Source organism: Medicago truncatula, chromosome 5, assembly GCF_003473485.1.
Source record: "Medicago truncatula cultivar Jemalong A17 chromosome 5, MtrunA17r5.0-ANR, whole genome shotgun sequence".
In the NCBI taxonomy this organism is placed as follows: domain Eukaryota; kingdom Viridiplantae; phylum Streptophyta; class Magnoliopsida; order Fabales; family Fabaceae; genus Medicago; species Medicago truncatula.
This window is the reverse complement of record NC_053046.1, coordinates 2,430,545-2,452,402: the sequence shown is the minus strand read 5'-3', so window position 1 is coordinate 2,452,402 and position 21,858 is coordinate 2,430,545. Positions and strand designations below refer to the sequence as shown.

At 32.6% G+C, this 21,858-nt stretch overlaps 3 protein-coding genes and 1 long non-coding RNA gene across 4 annotated transcripts; 2 read left to right on the top strand and 2 right to left on the bottom strand.

Annotated features, from left to right (window-relative positions):
• The first annotated feature begins 374 nt into the window (after window positions 1–374).
• Window positions 375–4,376, top strand: LOC11427043 (uncharacterized protein At5g41620). Its single transcript, XM_003610991.4, has 3 exons — window positions 375–816; window positions 2,012–2,137; window positions 2,624–4,376. Exons 1-3 carry the CDS (start codon window positions 436–438, stop codon window positions 4,088–4,090), a joined length of 1,974 nt encoding a protein of 657 aa, XP_003611039.1. The 5' UTR covers window positions 375–435; the 3' UTR covers window positions 4,091–4,376.
• Window positions 4,377–4,912: 536 nt separating this feature from the next.
• On the top strand, window positions 4,913–6,153 carry LOC11438966 (uncharacterized). Its single transcript, XM_003610990.4, has 3 exons — window positions 4,913–5,126; window positions 5,564–5,696; window positions 5,813–6,153. The coding sequence occupies exons 1-3, from the start codon at window positions 4,966–4,968 to the stop codon at window positions 5,867–5,869; spliced, it is 351 nt and encodes a 116-aa protein (XP_003611038.1). The 5' UTR covers window positions 4,913–4,965; the 3' UTR covers window positions 5,870–6,153.
• A 6,108-nt stretch (window positions 6,154–12,261) lies between these two features.
• Window positions 12,262–13,006, bottom strand: LOC112422225 (uncharacterized). Its single transcript, XR_005646429.1, has 2 exons — window positions 12,870–13,006; window positions 12,262–12,585 (listed from the first exon to the last, which is right to left on the bottom strand). It is a non-coding gene; the product is annotated as an uncharacterized lncRNA (long non-coding RNA).
• A 2,906-nt stretch (window positions 13,007–15,912) lies between these two features.
• Window positions 15,913–20,237, bottom strand: LOC11438964 (V-type proton ATPase subunit E). The gene is made up of 6 exons (XM_003610988.3): window positions 19,991–20,237; window positions 19,760–19,860; window positions 18,768–18,924; window positions 17,824–18,020; window positions 17,454–17,553; window positions 15,913–16,334 (listed from the first exon to the last, which is right to left on the bottom strand). Exons 1-6 carry the CDS (start codon window positions 20,090–20,092, stop codon window positions 16,299–16,301), a joined length of 693 nt encoding a protein of 230 aa, XP_003611036.1. The 5' UTR covers window positions 20,093–20,237; the 3' UTR covers window positions 15,913–16,298.
• Between the last annotated feature and the right edge of the window lie 1,621 nt (window positions 20,238–21,858).

The following is a 21,858-nucleotide window of genomic DNA, read 5'->3' as shown; positions in this document are numbered from 1 at the left end:
TCAATTTTTAATTGAAGTTTGATTAAGTGAATTGGTTTAAATTTGTGGTTTAGTTTAGCGATATAGTTTAGTTAAACAAATTTTTGTACGTACACCCCTACTGTTAGCTTAACTAAGGTCTTAAGTTCAAATTCAGCTTTAAGCATCCAACAGTGTTAAGATTTACATAATGTTCTCAAATTTAATCTCCGAAGTTGTGCGTGGAGGATATCTGTTTAAAAAAAAAAAAAAAGTATTTTCCCAAAAATACATACACTACAAACATTATTACGCACACCAACAAAACGAGCATACTGTGTGTTGTAAGATCCACGTGTAATTAAGCAGAGAACAAAAACGGAAAGAAAATAATAAATTCGAACAAAAAAGGGTAAAACGAAGTTGATTGATGAGAGAGAAAGAAAAGGAAATCACGGTACAGCCATAAATAAAAAGATGAAAGGTGGGGAAGGGGAAGCGGAAAAGAAGGAAAAATTGGTAGAAAAGTTGAAGAGAGAGGTATTGGTAGGGAAAAGTAAAGGCCCTTCTACTCCATTCCACTCTTCTTCTAAACTTTGGCTTTTGGGTCCTAATAATAGTAATAGTAATATTGCCGTTATTCAAGACCACCGTTATCAAACACTACCCACCACCGTCTCTGCTAGGAAGCTCGCGGCGGCTCTTTGGGAATTCAACCATTACTTCCCACTCTTCCAAATGCATAACGGTGGTGCCGCCGATTCGAGACTTCTCCGCCGCCATTATACACTTCACAAAGACAAAGCTCATGATATCTCTAATTTCCTAGTTGATGCTTCTCCTAGTTCTCCTGATCAGGTTCCACCTTCTTTTTTAACTTTTTCTAAAGTAAAATTTCTTAGCTGATTTGGTGTATTGGCTTGTGAGGGTTATACTATTCAGTATTTACTTTTTAGTCTGCATTTTGTTTAATTTGATACTTTATTATCTGATCCCGTGCATTTCATTTGTTTTTTTTTTTATTTGGTATTTGCTACTTGAGGTAAATTCATTGTATTATTTATTTTAATCTCAAAGGGATTTATTTATGTTGTTTTAGGTTATGAAATTATAATTTTATCTGTTGAATATGTTTGTTGACTTGTCTTCTATGCTACTACTACTTTATATCAATTCCTTAAATTTTGCTTAGGCATCAGCAATTCATTCTTTATTTGAGGATTTTATCATTGACTGTTTCAAAGGACAGAGTTATTTAGTCAATGTAGCTTGATGTGTGTGCTAGTTTTGCCCATTTCATGAAGATGGCAATCGATGGACAATGTCCGCTAAGAGTTTCATTTTCTTCCATATTTTATGCATCTGCCTGCATTTCTTGTAGATCTTGTTAATCTGTATTTCGTCTATAAGCACCGAGCTATGAAGCACGAACACTCCTCGGATTAGGCGTGTCTTGGTGTCGGACACGACACCGACACATATAATCACAACGAATTATGTGATTTTTGCAAATTATTAGCGGTGTCGGCGTGTCAGTGTCGTGTCCGGTGTCCGTATCCGTGCTTCATAGGTACCGAGACATGTTTAGGCGGTAATAGAAATCCTTCATTGTCAGTTTGTCATTAATCATAAGCATGTAACGAAGCTGAGAGTTCTCATTGACATTCTAAGAAGCATGGACTAGTAAAATTGTATCGGTGTAGAACAAGTATTCATTTCAATTGTTTTACTTCTATTTTCCAAACTTTTACCGGTGTATAGATGAAAATATCACTATAACTAGATAAATAAATAACAGTATAGGCAAGATGACCTTTAGAGATTAATTATCTCTTTTAATTTCATATATTTTTTTAATGTTAATTTGTACCCTTTTCAAGTGTTGCATTATAATTGTGTTGGTTTCATGTTAGTTTTAAATTTTGTGCTGTCCTCGTGTCTGCATATATTGTTTTTGTCTCCCACTTCTTGTTTGCGCTTTCTAGCCGACATTACGATCATTCTGATAGACATAGAGTTCACTTAATCTGATATATATCCGCTCTTTCATCAGCCAGCTAGCACAAGCAGTTTGAGGAGACATGTTGCAACATCACTGATGCAACATCATCGGGCAATTGACAGAAACAACCATGCACTACAACCCCTGTCTCCTGCAAGTTATGGTAGTTCCATGGAGGTAAGCATCAATCCTGCCCTCAACCCCTGCTTCCCCCTTTTATTTTTTTCGTGACCAACGATTATAGAACAAAAAATTTAAGAAGGCACGAGACTGTTCCCATCTAAGTAAACACGATTTTTCTTTTGGAGGGATGTACCATTTTGGTATCTTATAGTATTACGTCATGGATCCCAGACAGTCACAATTCCAAATTAAGATTGATTACGAGTTTTCTGAATCATTATTAAATAGAGTAATTGTAAGTCGTAAATTTTTTATGCCTGAGCAAGTACCCTCATACTGAGAAGTTCAGTCTGTAATAGTTTTTTCTTTCAAGATAAAAAAAACAATAACAGCTGTTAGTTTGGTGCAAAAAATAACAATTCAGATCTAAATATTTCAAAGTTGAAATCACTGTGTTTGTAGATTTATTGTGTGTGTAGTTGGTTTGTTAAATTTTCAATACTTCATTACATCTTGTGTCTGCCCTTTCTTGATTTGCAGATGACACCTTATAATCCTGCAGCCACTCCTAATAGTTCCTTGGACTTCAAGGGAAGGATTGGAGAGCCACATTATAGTCTCAAAACGTCAACAGAACTGTTAAAAGTATTAAACAGAATATGGAGCTTGGAAGAACAACATTCTTCTAACATATCATTGATTAAAGCGTTAAAAACGGAGCTAGATCGTACGCGTATCAAGGTCAAAGAGTTGCTTCGAGATCGACAGGCGGATCGACATGAGGTTGATGACCTGATGAAACAAATTGCAGAGGATAAATTGGTCAGGAAGAGTAAGGAACAAGACCGACTCCATGCCGCCGTTCAATCTGTGCGGGATGAACTCGAGGATGAGAGGAAATTAAGAAAACGGTCAGAGAGCATACATAGGAAACTTGCTCGGGAGCTTTCTGAGATGAAGTCTTCTTTTACTAGTGCTCTAAAAGACTTGGAGCAAGAGAGAACAAGAAGAAAATTATTAGAGGACCTTTGTGATGAATTCGCTAGAGGGATAAATGAATACGAGCAGGAGGTGCATACACTGAAACAAAAGTCAGAGAAGGATTGGGTTCAGAGAGCTGACCATGATCGTTTAGTACTCCATATATCTGAATCGTGGCTGGATGAACGAATGCAAATGCAACTGGAAGCAGCTCAGAATGGTTTTATGGATAAAAATTCCATAGTCGATAAATTAAGCCTTGAAATAGAGACTTTTATTAAAGCTAAACAAAATAGTAGGAGTGCAGAAAATCAAGTGATAAGGGATCGCCGAAATTCATTAGAGTCTGTACCACTGAATGACGCCGTTAGTGCACCACAAGCTATGGGTGATGATGATGATGACGATTCTGTAGGCAGTGATTCACATTGTTTTGAGTTGAACAAGCCAAGCCACATGGGAGCTAAAGTACATAAAGAAGAGATCCTGGACAAAAATCTCGATGAGACGTCGAAATCCAATGTCAAGAAGAAAAAATCAGTTCCAGGAGAAGGGTTTAAAAATCATATCCCATCTAATTCAAATAAGAAGTCCCAGTCAGTTGATGCCGAGGAGGGGTTGACCACAAATATAAGGCTAGTCGAAGGAACTAGAATATCTGAAGAGCCTGAACACTTTGAAATTAGTGAAAGTGGTGGTTTTGAAAGAAAAAACAACTTAAGTGAATTGCACAGCACCAGTAAAAATCACATTATTGATAATCTCATAAGGGGTCAACTTTTGGCATCAGAGAGTGGTAAAAATAACAAACATGCCGAACATAATAATTATGGTGAAGCATCTTGCAGCAATGCTGGATGGAGGAATCAGGCTAGCCCTGTGAGGCAGTGGATGGCAAGTCTTGATATATCCGAGGCTTCCAAAGTTCATTCCGGATCAAAAGACAATACATTGAAAGCAAAGCTTCTCGAAGCAAGATCAAAAGGGCAACGATCACGTTTGAGGACCCTCAAAGGGTCCTTTTAGGGGTTTAAGAAATCAGAGAATTTGGTAATAAGTTGGCCAGAACTTGAATCTTGTTGAGGGTCGTCATTATGAGTACAATTCTGCATTCTCTACTTGTGTCTCTCTTCCTTCCTTGTGGAGTTTTTGCTTTGTTCATAACTTAACCGTGTATCTGTAACATATTTCTTGTTGGGGGTTTATTCTGTATACTATGTAGATGTTGTCATGATATGTAGCTAAAAGAATCGAATCGACTTATGAGAAGTAAAGACAATTATACAATTTTGGATACCTTCACCTACTTTCATTAGTACTTTTCTTTTTCGTTCACCTCTTGTTTCAGTTTGACATGCTAACTTGTTTCTGTATGACATCCTTGACATGCTAATTTTGGATACCAACAATGCGTGTCTCAAATTAACCAGAAATCCTGATTCAGGAATATGGTAGTCCATGGCTTAATTTCACCTTACTTGAGCTTGATAAAATAGAGACCTTACTTCTTACAAAAGAGAGGGGCAATATGAATGGTGAATTGAATAAGTTTTTGGGACAACTAATTGTGGGATTGTGTTCATAGCAATAAAAATCATTACAAGATTCTTGCAATTAGTTATTTCAATAACACCTCTCTAGAAGAACGTTATTTTTAATAAAATATTAAAAGTACAGCAAAAATATAAATATTAAAAATACAATAAAATTATAAAAATAAGACGAGGTGATTGTGAGTAATTTCTAGGTGCCTAAAGAGCAATTTGACGAAAACATGGATCCCAAATTTTGCAGGCCCAAATTTAAATAGTAACCCAATCCAATTTGAAAGCAACGAAGTGAGTGAGATACAAATCCAAATCAATGCAAAAAAATTCGAAACACGAAGAGATCGGTCGCTGATGGCAGCGTCGTTCAGGTGGTTATTACAACTACACAAAGATGTTCCAAAAGCTGCACGTTTCTATTCAGAAGGCTTAGACTTCACAGTCAACGTTTGCACTCTCCGTTGGGCTGAACTTCAATCTGGTCCTCTTAAGCTTGCTCTCATGCATTCCCCCATGTAATAACTTTCTTCACGTTTACAATGCCCTCCACCTGTTCGATTATTTGTAATTATAATATTTACTCTAATTTTGAAGGTTTTATCACCTCTATAGTATCGTAACACCAACACTTCCGGTGATGTCTCGTGGTATCAGCCACATTTCATTAATAACACATGTTATTACATTTAACTAATTTATTTTCTTAAATTATTATCGGTATTAGAATTGTTGATAGAATAAGAAATACAATATAACTTGTACCGTCAATCCGAACAACTAACTAGTTAGTCTTACTAACTACTAAGACTGATATTGTATCTAATAGCGGTGTCGATGTATCCGTGTTCGTGTATGTGTCTGCGTTTCACATGTTATTACTATTTTGTTTGGAATATTGTGTTTTATGTGGAGTGAGTGATGAGTTTGTTTGTGATTGAATTGAAATTGACAGTGACCAAAGCACGCAGAAGGGATACAGTTCACTTCTTTCATTTACAGTGACTGATATCAATAGTACTGTGACTAAGCTAATGGCATTAGGAGCTGAACTTGATGGACCTATCAAATATGAAGTCCATGGCAAGGTACTGTCATCAAATCATGCAATGCAATGCTACTACTTTTGGAAATTATTCACAGCATTGATAATTAGTAGTACTTTGAAGAAGATAAAGTTTGATGTGATTTATCTTGTGAACAGGTTGCAGCTATGAGGTGCATTGATGGACATCTCTTAGGCCTCTATGAACCTGTTTAAGATACCTGAAGAGATTCACTATCACCAATAGTATCATTTTTTTTTTTAACTATTGAAATTGTAATTTGAGAGGTGCCCTAGCGCAGCGGTAAAGTTGTTGTACGCGACTGAAATGTTACGGGTTCAAGGTTTAGGAACAGTTGTAAAAAACAAGGCAAGGGTGCATATAATACACCAAAAATGGTGGAACCCCTTACCGTATCCTACGTATGCGAGAACTTTATTGCATCAGGTTATCCTTTTAATGAAATTATAATATAATTTACACAGTTGTTTGTTGCTTCTTTTCCTTTTATGTGAAATGTTTTTTCTTGTGATTCCCTATAATAATTGATAATGTTTGTTTTGTTTTGTCCATACTAATAGTAATAAGAGCAGTACTTTGCGTGTGAAGCAACATGCCTGAGAATAAGGCAAAATAAATCATTCAATGGGAGATTTAAAAGACGGAATATCATTGGAGAAGTGACGGGAAATCCCCTTTAATTTTTTGGACAGCTTTTGTAGAAAAGTTTCAACTGCAACAAGTGCATAATTAAGTCACTATATTTTGATGCTGAGAAAAGTAAAGCAAGGCAAAGAAGTGACACAAGCCTACCTTCTGGGATTGGTCCTTTCCATTCCTTAATAGGAGATGTTGGAATATCCTCTAAATCATTGAATATTTATTTGCATTGCGAATACCCTGTATATAGTTCGTGAGAACCTGGCATTTCTTTCAGCACTGTAAACTAGTAATATCTTAGATGGAGTGCTAATTGGCAACATGCTTCTAATTAAGAATAATTCTAGAATTTTTCAGTTACATTAGGATAACAAGACGTATGTAAACTTCTGTAAAACTCTGTATAAAAGTGTCTGCAGTTCAATGGCTTGGCATAAACGTGGACAAGGATCAACCATCTTTTGGGAGGAAAATACTTGAGTGCCTTTTAGTTTTGGTGACTTTAAAACATCGCCTTCTCATCTAAATTGGCTTAGATTTTGGAATTTTTAAAATGAAGTTGCCTCAAACAAAATATTATTAAATATTTGAATGAGTCCATTCACTAATCTCAGCACAGCATAATATTGCTTGTCATAGATAGTATATACTAAGTTGGAACAAGACATGAATTCACGGGATAGAACTTAGAACAAGAATCTCAGTTCAAGCTTTTGGCCCTTATAATTTGCAGGCTGAATTATCGATTATTTACGGTTACATAGCGTGTTAAAATAAACCAATTTGGTAACCATATTTGCAAGGCAAGATCCAACATAAGAAAATTCACTTTTAAAATTATGTTTTGAATTAATTTTATTGGTATACACTAACATTATAATTATATAAAAGTCTAATGAAACCATTTAGTGTGTGTTTGGGAACACGTTTTCAAGGGCCAAACCACCGTTTACTTTTTCAACCCACGTTTTCAGAGATTTCAGCTTGTTTGGATGAATGAAAAGCGCTTCCAAAAACTCAGTTTTGAGACCAAAACGCCGGTACAGCTAAAGCAGGAATTCCTAGCTTCTGAGTTTGTGAAACTCGGTTTTGATTTAAATGACATCTATAGTTACCAATATACCCATCTTTTCTTCTCCAATTTCCCTTAAAAAGAACATCTTTCTCACAAAGAAATAAAAAAGATGAAGAAAAATAAGTGAAGAAGAGGTGTTGCACGAAGGAGGAAGAAGAGCACAGATTTGGTTTTCTTTTGAAACTAGTAGAACACAATAGAAGATGAGGATATGACGGCTACTCTCCTGTTAGAGATAAGCAACAAAATAATTAGGGTTAAGTGTATGTATCTTCTTATGGGCCTGGGCCAAATGTTACTTTTGTCTAAGAAGCTGCCGGCATAAAAAGATGTTTTATTTTGCAAATATCTAAGAGGGTGGAGAAAGAAAAATGTATTTTATTTTGCCTATATAAGTATGTTTTTGGAGCAATAAAAAACACTTATAATATTAAATTATTTTTAAAAAACTCTTATAATCTGAAATTATTTTTAAATAAATTTGTGAACCAATAAAAATCCATTTATGATTTTAGATAAGTTAAAATAATTATTTTAAGTAAGAATGAGATATTTAGTTTTAATTTGAAGGATAATTTAGTCATTACACACTCAAAATCAATTTTGATTCAAACTATCCAAACAACATCAACTCATAAGAATCACTTCTATTGAAGTGTATCCAAACATAATCAATTCATGTTCAACTCACTTTTAACCAAAATCAATTCTCTCAAACTCAATTCCATCAAAATGAATTCTCGCCACCGCCATACCAAATACACACTTAGTCTGTTGTGATAGAACGCAGATTCAATGCAATCTGGCAAAGTCTGTATTACACACAATTCTATATGAGGTTGGAGACCGTTGGATAAAGATCGGGTAATGATGATTTCTAACAAATTTTGATTTAAAAAGTTCAAAATTTTGACATGTAAAATGACATTTGTCTGATCTCAAACAAACAGTCTCAGACGTCGTCATTTTGTAAATGCATGCATTTATTATTACAGGGAATCAAGATTCTGTAAAATATGATTTCCTAAAATACCTATATAAAACATCTAAAAGACAGAGTGTAGATATTATTTTAATTTCTTCATCAAATAAATATCTCACATTTGTAAATCAGAATTGAAGCAAGTGCTGTTTTCCTTTTTGAAAATTGGATGGGCATGAATCATTCCATGTTGGAGGCATCTTCAATGACATGCAAGATAACCAATGACATGCAGTAAGCTAAAGCAGGATTTTAGCAATTAAGTACCAAATAAGGATATCATATGTATCATTAAACATTTCCTTAAGTTCTCCACTAATAAAGTGAAAAACAATGATAATGTTATTATTGTCACATCAAATAAGATAAACTCTTTGTTAAATTCATTATGTTGTAACTTTGCATTGAAATTTACTTGGACATCGTTGATGTTTTATATCGTTTGTGTTTTTAGTGTATTTTAGATGAGAGAAAATGATGGATTAAATTAGAGAAATAATTAGTTTAAAGAAAGATAGAAATATATAGACATCAAAAATGAATGTTATCTAAGTCCTTGTTTGAGGACGTGAAAGTTAATTAGCCATTTAAATTTGACTAGCTCCCACAGGCCACAGTTAACATGTTAATGGCATAGGGTAGAATAGAATGTGTACAAGTGATTTATATATTTCTTTATGTAGATGATAATAGAGGTTTTTTTTATGATAAATCAAAGAAAATAAGCTTTTATGATAATGACAAACAAATTCATTCACCGACTCTCGTACCACTTTCCACATGAATTGGAAACATCTAGGCCCCAAGAATAAAGGTAAATCAAACTTTACAAAAATTAAAAATAGAGTTGTGTTATACGAACAGTCATTTGATTGACAACTTTTGAGACAATTATAATTTTACAAAGAAAAAGATATATTGACACAAAATCCAAAATAATAGAGAAAATAAAAATATAATGCAAATATGAAAGATAAAGTTGTCATAAAAATTATCAAAAAATAATTGTACAAAAATCATTTCTCTTAAAAATATATTGCAAACAAACACAATGCTAAATTCCATTGTAAAATCTCAAGCAAGGTTTGTACAATAACATTTTTTGACATTAAAGTAGTTATAGAGAGTCTTGTGTAAAATGAAATTTCTTCAAAACAAAACTCAAACAAAATGGAAGAAGAGTTTCTTGAAAAAATAGTTTTATTTCTTGCATGAAAAAAAAAAAGAGTAAGGCTATTTGGTACAACATCAATTATAGGCGAATTTGACATTGAAGTGTATATAGTGAGTCTTGTGTAAAATGAGTATTATTCAAAAACTCAAACTAAATGGAAGAAGAGTTTCTTGAAGAAAAAAAAAATAGCTTTATTTCTTACATGAAAAGAAAAGTAAATGTGTGTTTGGAAACAAGTTTGGAAGTCCAAAACCAATTTACAATGCACTTTCACCGTGATGTGGCAGAAGCTGGAAAACATGGTTTCTACCTAAACGTGATTTTCCATTGTGCTTTTACAAGTTCCAACGTCATACCAAACACAGTATAAATCTATTTGGTACAACATCAATTATAGGAGAATTTGATATTGAAGTCTATTCAGTGGACGGTAAGATTGAACCACTCAGATTAATCGGTTCTTTGATTGGATATCGAGTTTAAAAAAAAAAAAAAAAACTCAACATTCATAAATAACTATGTATTGCCAGTTTTATTGACTTTGTGATGTTTTATTTAGACAAATAATATTATGTGCTAATAGAAACAAACTATCAATTTAATCCTTAAATTATCACTTTTTCCTTCAAGTTTGTCCATAAATTATATAAATAGAGTAAGTAGTTCTTAAAATATATGAAACCCGTGAATTCGGTTTATGTTATTAACACTAAATGGACAAGTTTTATATGGTTTTTTTTTGGTTACAACAAGTTTTATATGGTTTAAGGCTAATTATATTTAGCTCTAATTTAAGTACCATATTGATGGAAAAAAATATATAATTTAAGAACTAAATTGATCGTTATATGTTTTGTTAATGGTTAGGTTTTAACTTTTAAATCCCGATACTCTTTCTCAAACTTCTTCTAATGTCTTAAATCAATCGCTTGAGCCATGCCTTGGAAATTTTTTGTGCTCGTGGTATAAATGAAAATTATAGTGATACCTTTTGGTTATTAGTAGAGGTTAATGTAGTATTTTCAAAAGTATTTTTATTTGACTCATCGTAAAATGTATACTCTCTTGTCATTAACTAGAGATAATAAACATATACGATGTCATGTATTTTGATGTTCAGATAATACTTAAATAGTGTGTAAGTGATGATCAAATACATAAAAATTTGGATGTTTGATTGTTTTAATTTATCTTTAGTTAGCAATTAATGACAAACAAATTTGATTCTTGTGTTGGCTAAAGATGGAGCAGTGATGAATATAATGATAGCATGAAGAAAGTGATGTTAGATTCTGTATGAGTGGGAAAGAGACCACTAAATCTTGCAATAGAGACTTGATGAGTTTATGGAGTTGAAAAGCAGAACACATGCCGCTAATAGTTAGCCTCCTTTCCCATGGTGTGATATTTGCCATGTTTCATATTCAACTTAGAAACAAATGCCAAACAGTGCTGCAGATTATAGAGATTCATATTATTGCAATTAATTTTTTATTTATATCTTCACACTCGCTGCATTATATTGATGGTTTAATAGCAGTTTTGACCCCCTAACAAAATAAAATACCATCCAGTCCTCTAAGTACTGTCCCTTTTGTAGTTTGGCCGCCAGGTCAATTTTGACTAAGTCAATGTTGATGTGGACGCCACGTGTGTAATTTATTTATTTATTTTTTATTTTAATTAAAAAAATAATTATTTTTATTTTTTAATAATTAAAAAAATTACACACATGACGTCCACATCAGCATTGACTTAGTCAAAATTAGTCTGGAGGGTCAAAATCTCAACTTCCTAATACTTAGGGGGTCAAAACTGTTATTAAGCTTGTATTGAAAAGCGGAACCCATCTTCACACCCACTCTCTTATTTATATATATGAAATTAATGTATGTTCTATCTTTTTAAGTGGAATCCATTTTCAAAGTGCGAAACTCACCTCAATTTAAACCAATAAAAAAAATGATTGTTTGAGAGAGTGTTGCTAGCATTGAATTATTTCATTTGAGAGTCGAACTTAGTTCTCCATTTTTAGTACTAACTGTTTTTTTTTTTTTTTGGTCAAGTAGTACTAACTGTTTTATGATGGTAGTTAGTATATTATTTGTTTTGAAAAGAGTGTTATTTTTAGTTATTTTTAATGTGATTTTGATTGTTTTCTTTCAAAAAAAAATTGAAAGAGATTGTTTCCTTTCAATTGTACCTGTAAATTTTACCTAGTTCCATTTTTCTTTGCTTTTCTTATTTTTTTTTTTCTTCTTTTTTGAGGGTTTTCTTCTTATTTTGTATTCATAAGTTAGAGAGAAGGAAAATAGGTAAAATTACACTTTTAGTCCCTTAACTTAATTTCAGATAACAGTTTGGTCTTTTATCTTTTTTTTCATTTCAATTTGGTCCTTTTTGTCCATTTTCATATGAATTTTTAAGTTTAAAATTCATGATTTTATTTTCTTATGGTCTTTCAATCTTCAAATCTATGATCCTCGTCTATGTTTGCATAAGAATATTAGATTTGAAACTTAAAAATGTATATAAAAATGGACAAAAAGGACCAAATTGAAATGAAAAAAAGATAAAGGACTAAACTGTTACCTGAAATTAAGTTAAGGGACTAAAAGTGTAATTTTGCCAAGAAAATACTAGATTAATTCTTAAAATTTTACTACTGTCAATAAAAAGTTAATTATCTACGCCTAAGAAGGCACCTTGAAACAGCTGGAAATTAAGCACGTGTATATATATTTGGAGGTAACAAAATTATAATTACATATATCTGTAATCAATCTTCAACTTCATATCATACAAATTAAGAAAACGCAAAAAGAATACAAGATTAAAATACTGAAAATAATTGGGTACGTATTGAAAAACGATTCGTGGAATAAACATTACTATGAGTATATGCATTGGTACTGAATCTTGACCGTCATAGATACTTGCATTCAGACACTTTTAGCTGCTACTTGTAGAAGTGGAAGAGTACTGGAACAAACTCGATAATCAAGGATCTGCAAGTTACTTAGCCCGCATATATCCATAGCTGAAAAGATGAACCTAGCTGAAAAAGTGAAATACAAGACAAGTCCAAATACAAAGAGAAAGAAGAAGAAGTAGAAGAAGAAATAGTAATAGAGAGAAAGGAAGAAAAGGGAGCTCCCTTCAGTCCAAGTATAGGAAACTTAAGATTCAATTTGTCTCCCGCATCATTCACTCATTTGATGAGTATATGTTTCTATATATTTTACTCAACATTTGGATGAATGAGTCAGCAGCTAATTGAAATCTTATTGTCACCCATGAGTGGACTAAAGAAAGCTCTCTTACCATTCATCTATAAATTAATATATATTGGATCATGCATCCTTGTAGTACTGATATTCACCATAATTATTTTAGAAGGATTTTGAAAGATAATTACAGTTTGAAGATTGGAACTATAACCTTATTGTCCAACAAGTAGCTAGTTCATAGTAGCAAGGAAGGGAACTAAAGGGCCTTTTTATAAGCTCACAATAGGAACCTAGCTAGCTCTACAGGTTCATCACAAAATTTATTTTACTATAACTTTTCAAAAAAAATAAATTCAAATAAATAAATATTTTTTAAGGAAGGATAATAATAGTCTTCAAGTGCACAAAATATCAACTGGGAAGCCATACCAAAACAAATGACCAAATTTATTTATTTATTTATTTTTTACTAATGGAAAGGAAGTTATTCATATTCTCCTTGCCCCATAACATTAGTGATTAGTCCAATACATTCTTACACTACCAATTAGTTTTCTGCATCATGAGAAGAGTGTCGAACTTGAATTATATTTAAAACAAAAAGAAATAAAAGAAGGTTGATGCTCAGCCCAAATGAAAAAGAAAGGAATACATGACCTAATATAATATAATTTTGAATAGAAATATAATTTAATTTTGTTTGTATATATATTTTCTCTGGACTTCAAATATAAATAAAACATTAAATATTTTATATAAGTACTTGTCTTCTTTTTACAGGAGATAATTACCTGTTTTTTACTTATATTTAAGAGTGGAGTGTGGAGGGAGTATAATGAAATCAAAATAAAATACTTTTTTTTTTGACAAAAAATAAAATAATTCTTCAATCATTTTTATTATAAGTTGTAACAAAAAAAATAATTTTTATTAGAAGCTAAAGGAAAAACTTTTACGTGTGTATTTGATATTATGGTGGGTATGTCAGAATCACAATGATTCAATGTGATTTTTCAAATGCTACACTTTATAGTTTCTACAAAATTACGGTGGATCACTGCGATTCTTATATACTCTCTCCATCCCAAATTATAAACAAAAATTGGTCGATAAAAGTTAATGTATTTGGTTCAAAATTTGTACCATATACATCAGCTTATGTTAACAAATTTTTGCTTATATTTTAGCACGGAGGGAGTACTCAATACAAACATAGGTCAAGTCTAATAAAAGACATTAAAGTGACCACCGGGAGTTAGGTCTAGATTTTAGTGGAATCGTTAGACTTTGAAAATGAGTGGTGAACTAATAGTCAAACAAATATTGTTTCGGATTCCTTAACCACGAAGGAAGCTTAATGCAATCTAGTAATAGCTAGACCGACAATTCCTTGTTAAAAATATGAGTGTTGCACTCTTTTCAAATACTCCAAACACACGCCAGCCAGATAACCTGAAGACAAAATCTTATATCCTTCCTGAACAAATGCAAGTCACGAATTGTAAAGCATGCTCCCCATTTTCAGATGGTTGAACTGATGAAGTTCCCAACAAGTTGAGAAGAAAATTCCAAATATCGTCGTAGAAATCACACCTTAAAAAAAGATGATTACTCCTTCCCACACCGTTAAGAACATAATAACAGAGCTCCAAGTAACACACCACGACGAAATAAATTATTCTTTGTTGGAATCCTTTTTTAAAACATTCTCCAAGCGAATAACGACACTTTCAAAGGCACAACTTTGTTCAAGATTAATCTTAAATGAACGTCATCGTGAGACTGCTCAATTTGGGTGATGATCTTATAAGCATCTTTAACTGTATACCCCCTAAGAAGAACTATGATACCAAATCCATTTATCCACGACATTGTCTTGCAAAAAAATGTTATCTAAAAGAAAAGCACACTAATTCAACTGCTCTTCCTTACAGGCAAACAAACACGTCCACTAATACCCGCTCCTCATTTCCTTAACAGCAATCCTACTACATATGCCTAAATTTAGACCGCAAACACCGCCGTTCTTTTCATTTTCAACATCTCCTTTAATGCAAGAACAGTTGCTCTTCTATCCATTGCCCATAGTTATTAAAGCATTAAGGACGTAAATATATTATAAGAGATAGTGGAGTTAAGATAATCTTCATTTTTTCTTTTCATTTTTCATTTCCATTAGGGGTGTTCAAAAGCGAACCAATCCAATAGAAAAATTGCAAACTGAATCAACCCAAATCGAAACCACAAAAAACCGCATTTTGTTTGGATGTATTTTGATCACTTTTTCCCTCAACCACATGGTTTGGTTTGATTTGCGGTTTTCATTTTACCAACCGAACCAAACCAAACCGCAACATAAGAAAAACATTAATTAAATCTATGTCACCTAGACAAATACTCATAAAAACTCAATAGAAACTTTTATAAATGACATATATTTTCTCTTGTTAAATTTTTATTTGCTTTTCTTTTCAAAAATGTATTTATTTAAACTTTTAGAGAATAATAAAATCTTAGTTTTCTACATTTCTTACATAATATAATTACTTTTTATCCACGTTTTTAATTTGGCTTATGTTGTTCTGGCTTATGTTGTTTGGTGGTAATGAAATTGTAATGTAGAATGAATTAAAAACACTGTCGTAAACATTTTTGAAAATATGTCGTGTTTTACCTTTTTAACTCGATTTTAATGTTAGAAACAAAAACTTGTATTGTGTGAAAAACCGCACTAACCGATCCAATCTAAACTGCATTGGTTTGGTCCAGATTATATTTTAAAAGTCAACCAAACCAAACCAAACCAAACCAAACCACGACCATCCCTAATTTCCATTATTATAGTTTTGAAATGTATATAAAATAATTGAAACCCCCAAAAATCACAATTGATTTTCTGTCAAAAAAATCACATTTTTTATATTCCCAAAACTTTGCTAATTGAAAAACAAGATAGGGTAAAGAAATGGAGAGAATCTTGACTACTCCGATGCAAGTCCTTTTGGCGTTCATTCATCTCCCAACACATGGTAGTCTACCTCTTACTGCGGTTCTAAACATAGAGATAAAGACATGAAAATATATTGCTCTGGAAAGAAACATACTTAGGATTCGGAAAATGTGAACGAAAATTCATATTGAACTGAAACCAGAAAAAGTTTTCGCTTATTTTTCATGCACTTTATTTATTTGCACGATAAACAACATAATAATACGAGAACAGTTGCTCTTCTATCACGCAATGTCCAAAGATTTGCTACTTCACCACCAGAGAAGCTAACAGCAGAAATAAGCTTTAACAAGCACTATTTATTTTGCTGAGAAGAGTTATCGCTATAACTTCTAGAGCATTGCATGCCCCATCAAATACGAAAGTTAAATGAGCGACACAAAAAATGAAGGAACTAAGGGACAATAATACAATGTTTACAAAAGCAATGGCACGACATATCTTCCGCTCACAACAATCTCTGCAGTAAATTATAAATATTATAGGTGAAATGGAACAATACAACCAAGGTCTTCAAACAGCAACTTGTCCAAAGAGCTGCTTGCGGATCTGTAGTAAGAAACAAATAACAAATTTTCAATAAATTAATATGAAACTACCTAGTATAAAAACTACTGTTTATGACTTCTAATCAAGTTGGAGGAAAATTCATTGATTGAGAATAACCAAATAGTTCTTTTACTAACAATCACATTTGAAGGGAGAAAGAATCATGTTTGACAACCTCTATTGTGAACCCAAACACACTATAAATACCAGGTATTAGTATTTGTGTAAGAGTACATGCACTTTGAATATTTTCAGGAACAAGACACTATAAATTAGTTGCATCCAAAAATCCACGTCTTTTCCTAAACTCTCACCCACTGAAACCACTTGCACAATGCATCCAACACATTTACAGATATTGATCAATGTTGAGACAAAATTGCCGACGATCAAAAATCATCTAAGTAAAATTACCCAGCTATTCACAGTTCAAAAATCCACTGCGACAGATAATGCTCTAAAAAGGTACCAGATTATGTAAATAAATAGTCTGAAAAAAATTAACAAGCATAGGAGGGGAAGGAAGTTGGGTAGTAATGCTAAGGCGGGGGGGCGTATCTACTGAGGAAGGAGAAATAAAGTACAAGTTATCATCAACGGCAGTAACATTTTAACTTATATTGCAAATATTGAAAGTGTGTAATATTGAGAAATGAAGTGCGGATACTACCCAAGGAAGAAAAAAAATTAAGAAAGAAACGCAGGTCACCAGTGCTAGAAGTAATCTGAGCAATGGTTGATAGTTAGTTAACAGAGTTTTGGTTGAAGAATTTCAACCCTTTACTCTATTCAACACAACCTTAATCCTTAAGTCCGTTCTGCCCCTTTATACAGTCCCTACTCCCTAATTCCTGCTACATGCCCAAGTTGTCCCTCACAGTGCATAATTGACCTAAACTCTCAAGTATTTCATTTCAATATCAAAGTCCAACGTTTTGTAACATTGAAGATTATAGAAGAACAATGGTCTTCTTGAAACTAGCTTTCTAGTTGAATCACAATGACAGAGACAATTAAGAAACAAATATCTACCATAAATGGCACAAAACTACCAACAACAAAAAAAACACTATGCAAAATGCTATTGAGCAAAAAGTCTATTTTATAACAAAAACTTACATGTGGGAGTTTGTTACGGAATACTACATCCAAACGCGCATCAAGTGTATTTTCAAACACAATCTTTCCATCATGAGAAGCCAATACCACACCTCCAGAGCTGAAGAATAACAAATAATACAATATCAGGAAACATCCTTAATCAACTATAGAAACAGTAAAAACAAGTAATGTTTAAGATTTGAAACTCATAGTTCTTTTTTTAAACATAAATATAATATCACAACCAATCAAGTTAGACCAGTGAGAACTAGATGCAAGCCCTTGACTTGACACTTACATAACAATTCCCTACCCAGAAATCCGGCATATAATGGATTGTTTTAATCAAGAACAGTTATTTAGGATTTAGTTTTAACTGTAACATTACCAGTGGAGATCATGGGGATTGTGATGGCTGGGGGCAGGTGGAAGATAGACATCCTTATCAACAACGATCTCTGGTACATGAACATTTGCCTTTTCAGCATACTCCTTAGCAGCTGAATCCAAAACATCCTCTACCAAGTTCAGGTCCTCTTTCCGACACCTCAATAGGACAGAAGGTTCTTTCAGCCTCAACAAACTCTGTAAAATACAATCCTTATATTTAATTCCAAGTTTACATACACGAAGTAAGTAGCACATAAAATAACGTAAAATTTGTTAGGTTTCTTTGGGGGGAGGAGGGAGTGTATGGACTGTGGAGGCGGGGGGGCTGTCAATTACAACCCTAAAATTATATTCCAAGTAGACTTAATGAGAAGCCTTGTAGACCAGTAAAAAAGGGAAGAGAAGCAGGATGATAGGGACAGAACCCATGACATTAAACACATCAGTGGTATTGCTTCTTGAAGCAATACTGTTGGTGTGTCAGTTCAGGGGTTTATGGTTAGTGGAATAAGTAAAGATATAAATAATAAGAAAGGATGAGAAGGAGACTGTCTTGTCGTTTGAGAAAGGGCCGTGGCATTTAAGTATAGGGCTATGAAGCACGGACACTCATCGGATTAGGTGTGTCCCGGGGTCGGACACGCATCGGTGTCTGACACCAACACGGCACTGACACATGATTACACTGAATTGTGTAATTTTCTCAAATTATTATCAGTGTCCGTGTCTATGCCCGTGCTTCATAGCCCTATACTTAAATACCACAGCCCTTTCTCAAAGTCCTGCAGTCTATTCTGTAAACCCTTAAAGTTCTGCAATCTATTCTGTAATTGATGGAACTCTTTTTTACATATGCTTATAAAATTCTAGGATCCTACTGAAAATATAATTGGAAAAATCAGGTAAACAACTACAAGCTGCCATATTAAAATTTTAACTGACCTGAATTACGAGATCTTTTAGAAGGTTTTTGTACACATGATGATCACGACTCACATTCAAGAGTTCCTTGGCGGCAGACTCTTTCATTTTATTAACCACGTCATCTTGGGCTTGAAGAACCTTCAACCGTGAAGCATTCAACTGCATAGAGTACTCGCTGCAACAAACAAATGTGTGAAATTTAAATTATCTCAACTACCGCCATTTTCAAGTTAGAAAAAGAAAAATACAAAGCATTTGACTAAGAAAAACAAAAAACTCAACAAAAGTACAAAACTAAACTCTAAATCTCACTTATAAGAAAGAAATTTCATCAATCATCATACTTTGCAAAATACCAAATTCTATTAATCAGCGATATGTGACATAAACCAATATTTCAAAATGAAGAAAATAATACCGCTAGGGTGCACCATGCACTATATGATTAGTGCTGGCGGGATCTGTTCGACTTTACCGATGGTCTATGAGAAAAGATCATAGTCATTATAATCTAGAGTTTAATTTTGATGTACAGTTCAGTGTAAAACTTTTTACACTGCCAATCAATTGCTACCAATTGTATCTGTGACTTTTAAAATAGTTAATACTAAATTCAAATATATTCGGTGATCCAACTATTGTAATTGAAGGACAGTATACAAGATTTTTACACCGACAGAGCATCCAAAACGAGTTTACTTTGGATGCACTGTCGGTGTAAAGTTTTTTACATTGTCAATCAATTACAACCAATTGAATCTGTGAGTTTTAAATAGTTAATACCAAATCCAACTATTATAATTGAATGGCAGTGTAAGAAAAGCTTATATTCAGTGACTCAAACATACCAAATAAATCCAAAACAATATGAAAACCTTGATGATCTTATACAATTGAGAATTAAAGTGAGAATTCATAACTTATAAACCATTCACATAAGTAAATAACAATCCATATAAGTTTTGTGATCAATTTATAGATAAAAATAAAAAATATGTAAAAGGCATTACATCTTCTTACGAACATCAACTTGTTTCTCTTTGCGCTCATACTCTTGACGGATCTTCTTCTTATCAGCTTCAACCAACTGTAACTTCTCGATATTGAATTCCTACAACAAAACAGCGTAATTCTCAGCAAATTAACGATCTAATAAGCAAAACATGGATCAATAAGTAAGAAATTAACGATCTGAACTAAAATAGTGAAATTAAGGAATGGATCGGAATGAAGTGATGTACTTCTTCAGCGGAAACAGAGATCTCGTTGGCTTTCTCTTCGGCTTCTTGACGGATAAACCGCACCATCTGCTGGATTTGCTTGGAGACATCTGCGTCGTTCATTTTGCAGGGAGGGGTTTGGAATCGAATCGGAGAAGATCGAGAGAGAGAGGGAAAAGAGAAACTGTTTCGAAGGGAGGGGAGGATATACGAAAGAGAGCTTCGTCGATCGTGGTTTGTGGATGAGAAGTATATGATTGGGACACTCCAGCCTTTTTACTATACTGTACACCTTGGCAAATAGATTAATAATTTCGTCTTTTTCTTCACCTCTTTTATTTTTACTTTGATAATTTGTTAATTAAATTTTGATTTTGATTAAAATATATGTATAGATGTATGTAAATTTTAAACTGTGTTTATCTTTTATCCATAATATACTCCCTCGGATTTTATTTATTTGTCGTTGTCAATTATAACCTTTTTCACTTACACATATCCATTTTTAATAAAATTAATTAATCGTGTGTATTTGGAAAATTCAAGTTTGTTAATTTTTTAACAAACTTTTGTTACTTATAACAATGGAAGCATGAAGCGTATAAATTCTATAAATAAGATTGTAACTATTGTAGTAATAGTCTCATAATTAGTTATTGTGGCCTATCTTGTAAATGTAACAAACTTTAAATTTTCTCTCATTATCTGTAACTATATATACTGATGTACTCTTGGTTCATAATTAATATTTTGAATAACATTTATTCACACCTAACATCCCTTTTTATAGTAACATCGTTGAAAAATTTAAGCGCAAATTAGAAGAACAGTTTTAATGGAAAAAATTGTTTGTTATGCGAGAGAGATCGAGTGTGTATTAAAATAGTTTGTTAGCCCTAATTTTAACCTAAATTTATTGCATAAATTTACTATTTTAACCCTGATGCTAAATTCTTTTGTTTAACCTTATTGAATTTTTCCCCTTCTCAATTTCCCGATACATCTTCTTATCTTCTTATATATTAAAGTTAACACTGAAGCATATTTTAACCCTAATTTTAACCTAAACCTATTGCATAAATTTACTATTTTAACCCTGATGCTAAATTCCTTTGTTTAACCTTATTGAATTTTCCCCCTTCTCAATTTCCCGATACATCTTCTTATATATCTTCTTATATATTAAAGTTAACACTGAAGCATATTTTAGCCCTAATTTTAACCTAAACCTATTGCATAATTTTACTATTTTAACCCTGATGCTAAATTCCTTTGTTTAACCTTATTGAATTTCCCCCTTCTCAATTTCCCAATACATCTTCTTATATATCTTCTTATATATGAAAGTTAACACTGAAGCATATTTTAGCCCTAATTTTAACCTAAACCTATTGCATAAATTTACTATTTTAACCATGATGCTAAATTCCTTTGTTTAAGCTTATTGAATTTTCCCCCTTCTCAATTTTCCGATACATCTTCTTATATATCTTCTTATATATTAAAGTTAACACTGAAACATATTTTAGCCCTAATTTTAACCTAAACCTATTGCATAAATTTACTATTTTAACCATGATGCTAAATTCCTTTGTTTAACCTTATTAGAAACTCAAGAAATGAACTGATAGAAGTAGTCAAGGATTGTGTGTAGTGCTGTTAAATTTGAGAGTTTGTATGGCTAAAATATGTAGTTTATACCTTGAGAATAAGAAACAGAAAAATTGTACTTGATATAAATAAATTTAGTGAGGCTCAATCGTTTTTCTTTATCTTATGATCAATAATAGTCTTTTTTCTTAAATATCTTAGTAAGTATTTTGTTTGGTTGTAACTAAAGTATTTGTTTTGATTCAAATTATTATTATCATGTCATTGAACATGAGTGT

Coding starts and splice junctions, on each gene's coding strand:
- LOC11427043 (XM_003610991.4), top strand. CDS start 436: ATGAAAGGTGGGGAAGGGGAAGCGGAAAAGAAGGAAAAATTGGTAGAA. Junction 817..2,011: donor CTCCTAGTTCTCCTGATCAG/GTTCCACCTTCT, acceptor CTCTTTCATCAG/CCAGCTAGCACAAGCAGTTT. Junction 2,138..2,623: donor GTTATGGTAGTTCCATGGAG/GTAAGCATCAAT, acceptor CTTGATTTGCAG/ATGACACCTTATAATCCTGC.
- LOC11438966 (XM_003610990.4), top strand. CDS start 4,966: ATGGCAGCGTCGTTCAGGTGGTTATTACAACTACACAAAGATGTTCCA. Junction 5,127..5,563: donor GCTCTCATGCATTCCCCCAT/GTAATAACTTTC, acceptor TGAAATTGACAG/TGACCAAAGCACGCAGAAGG. Junction 5,697..5,812: donor AATATGAAGTCCATGGCAAG/GTACTGTCATCA, acceptor TCTTGTGAACAG/GTTGCAGCTATGAGGTGCAT.
- LOC11438964 (XM_003610988.3), bottom strand. CDS start 20,092: ATGAACGACGCAGATGTCTCCAAGCAAATCCAGCAGATGGTGCGGTTT. Junction 18,925..19,759: donor GTTGATGTTCGTAAGAAGAT/GTAATGCCTTTT, acceptor TGTTTGTTGCAG/CGAGTACTCTATGCAGTTGA. Junction 18,021..18,767: donor TAAAAGATCTCGTAATTCAG/GTCAGTTAAAAT, acceptor TGTATTTTACAG/AGTTTGTTGAGGCTGAAAGA.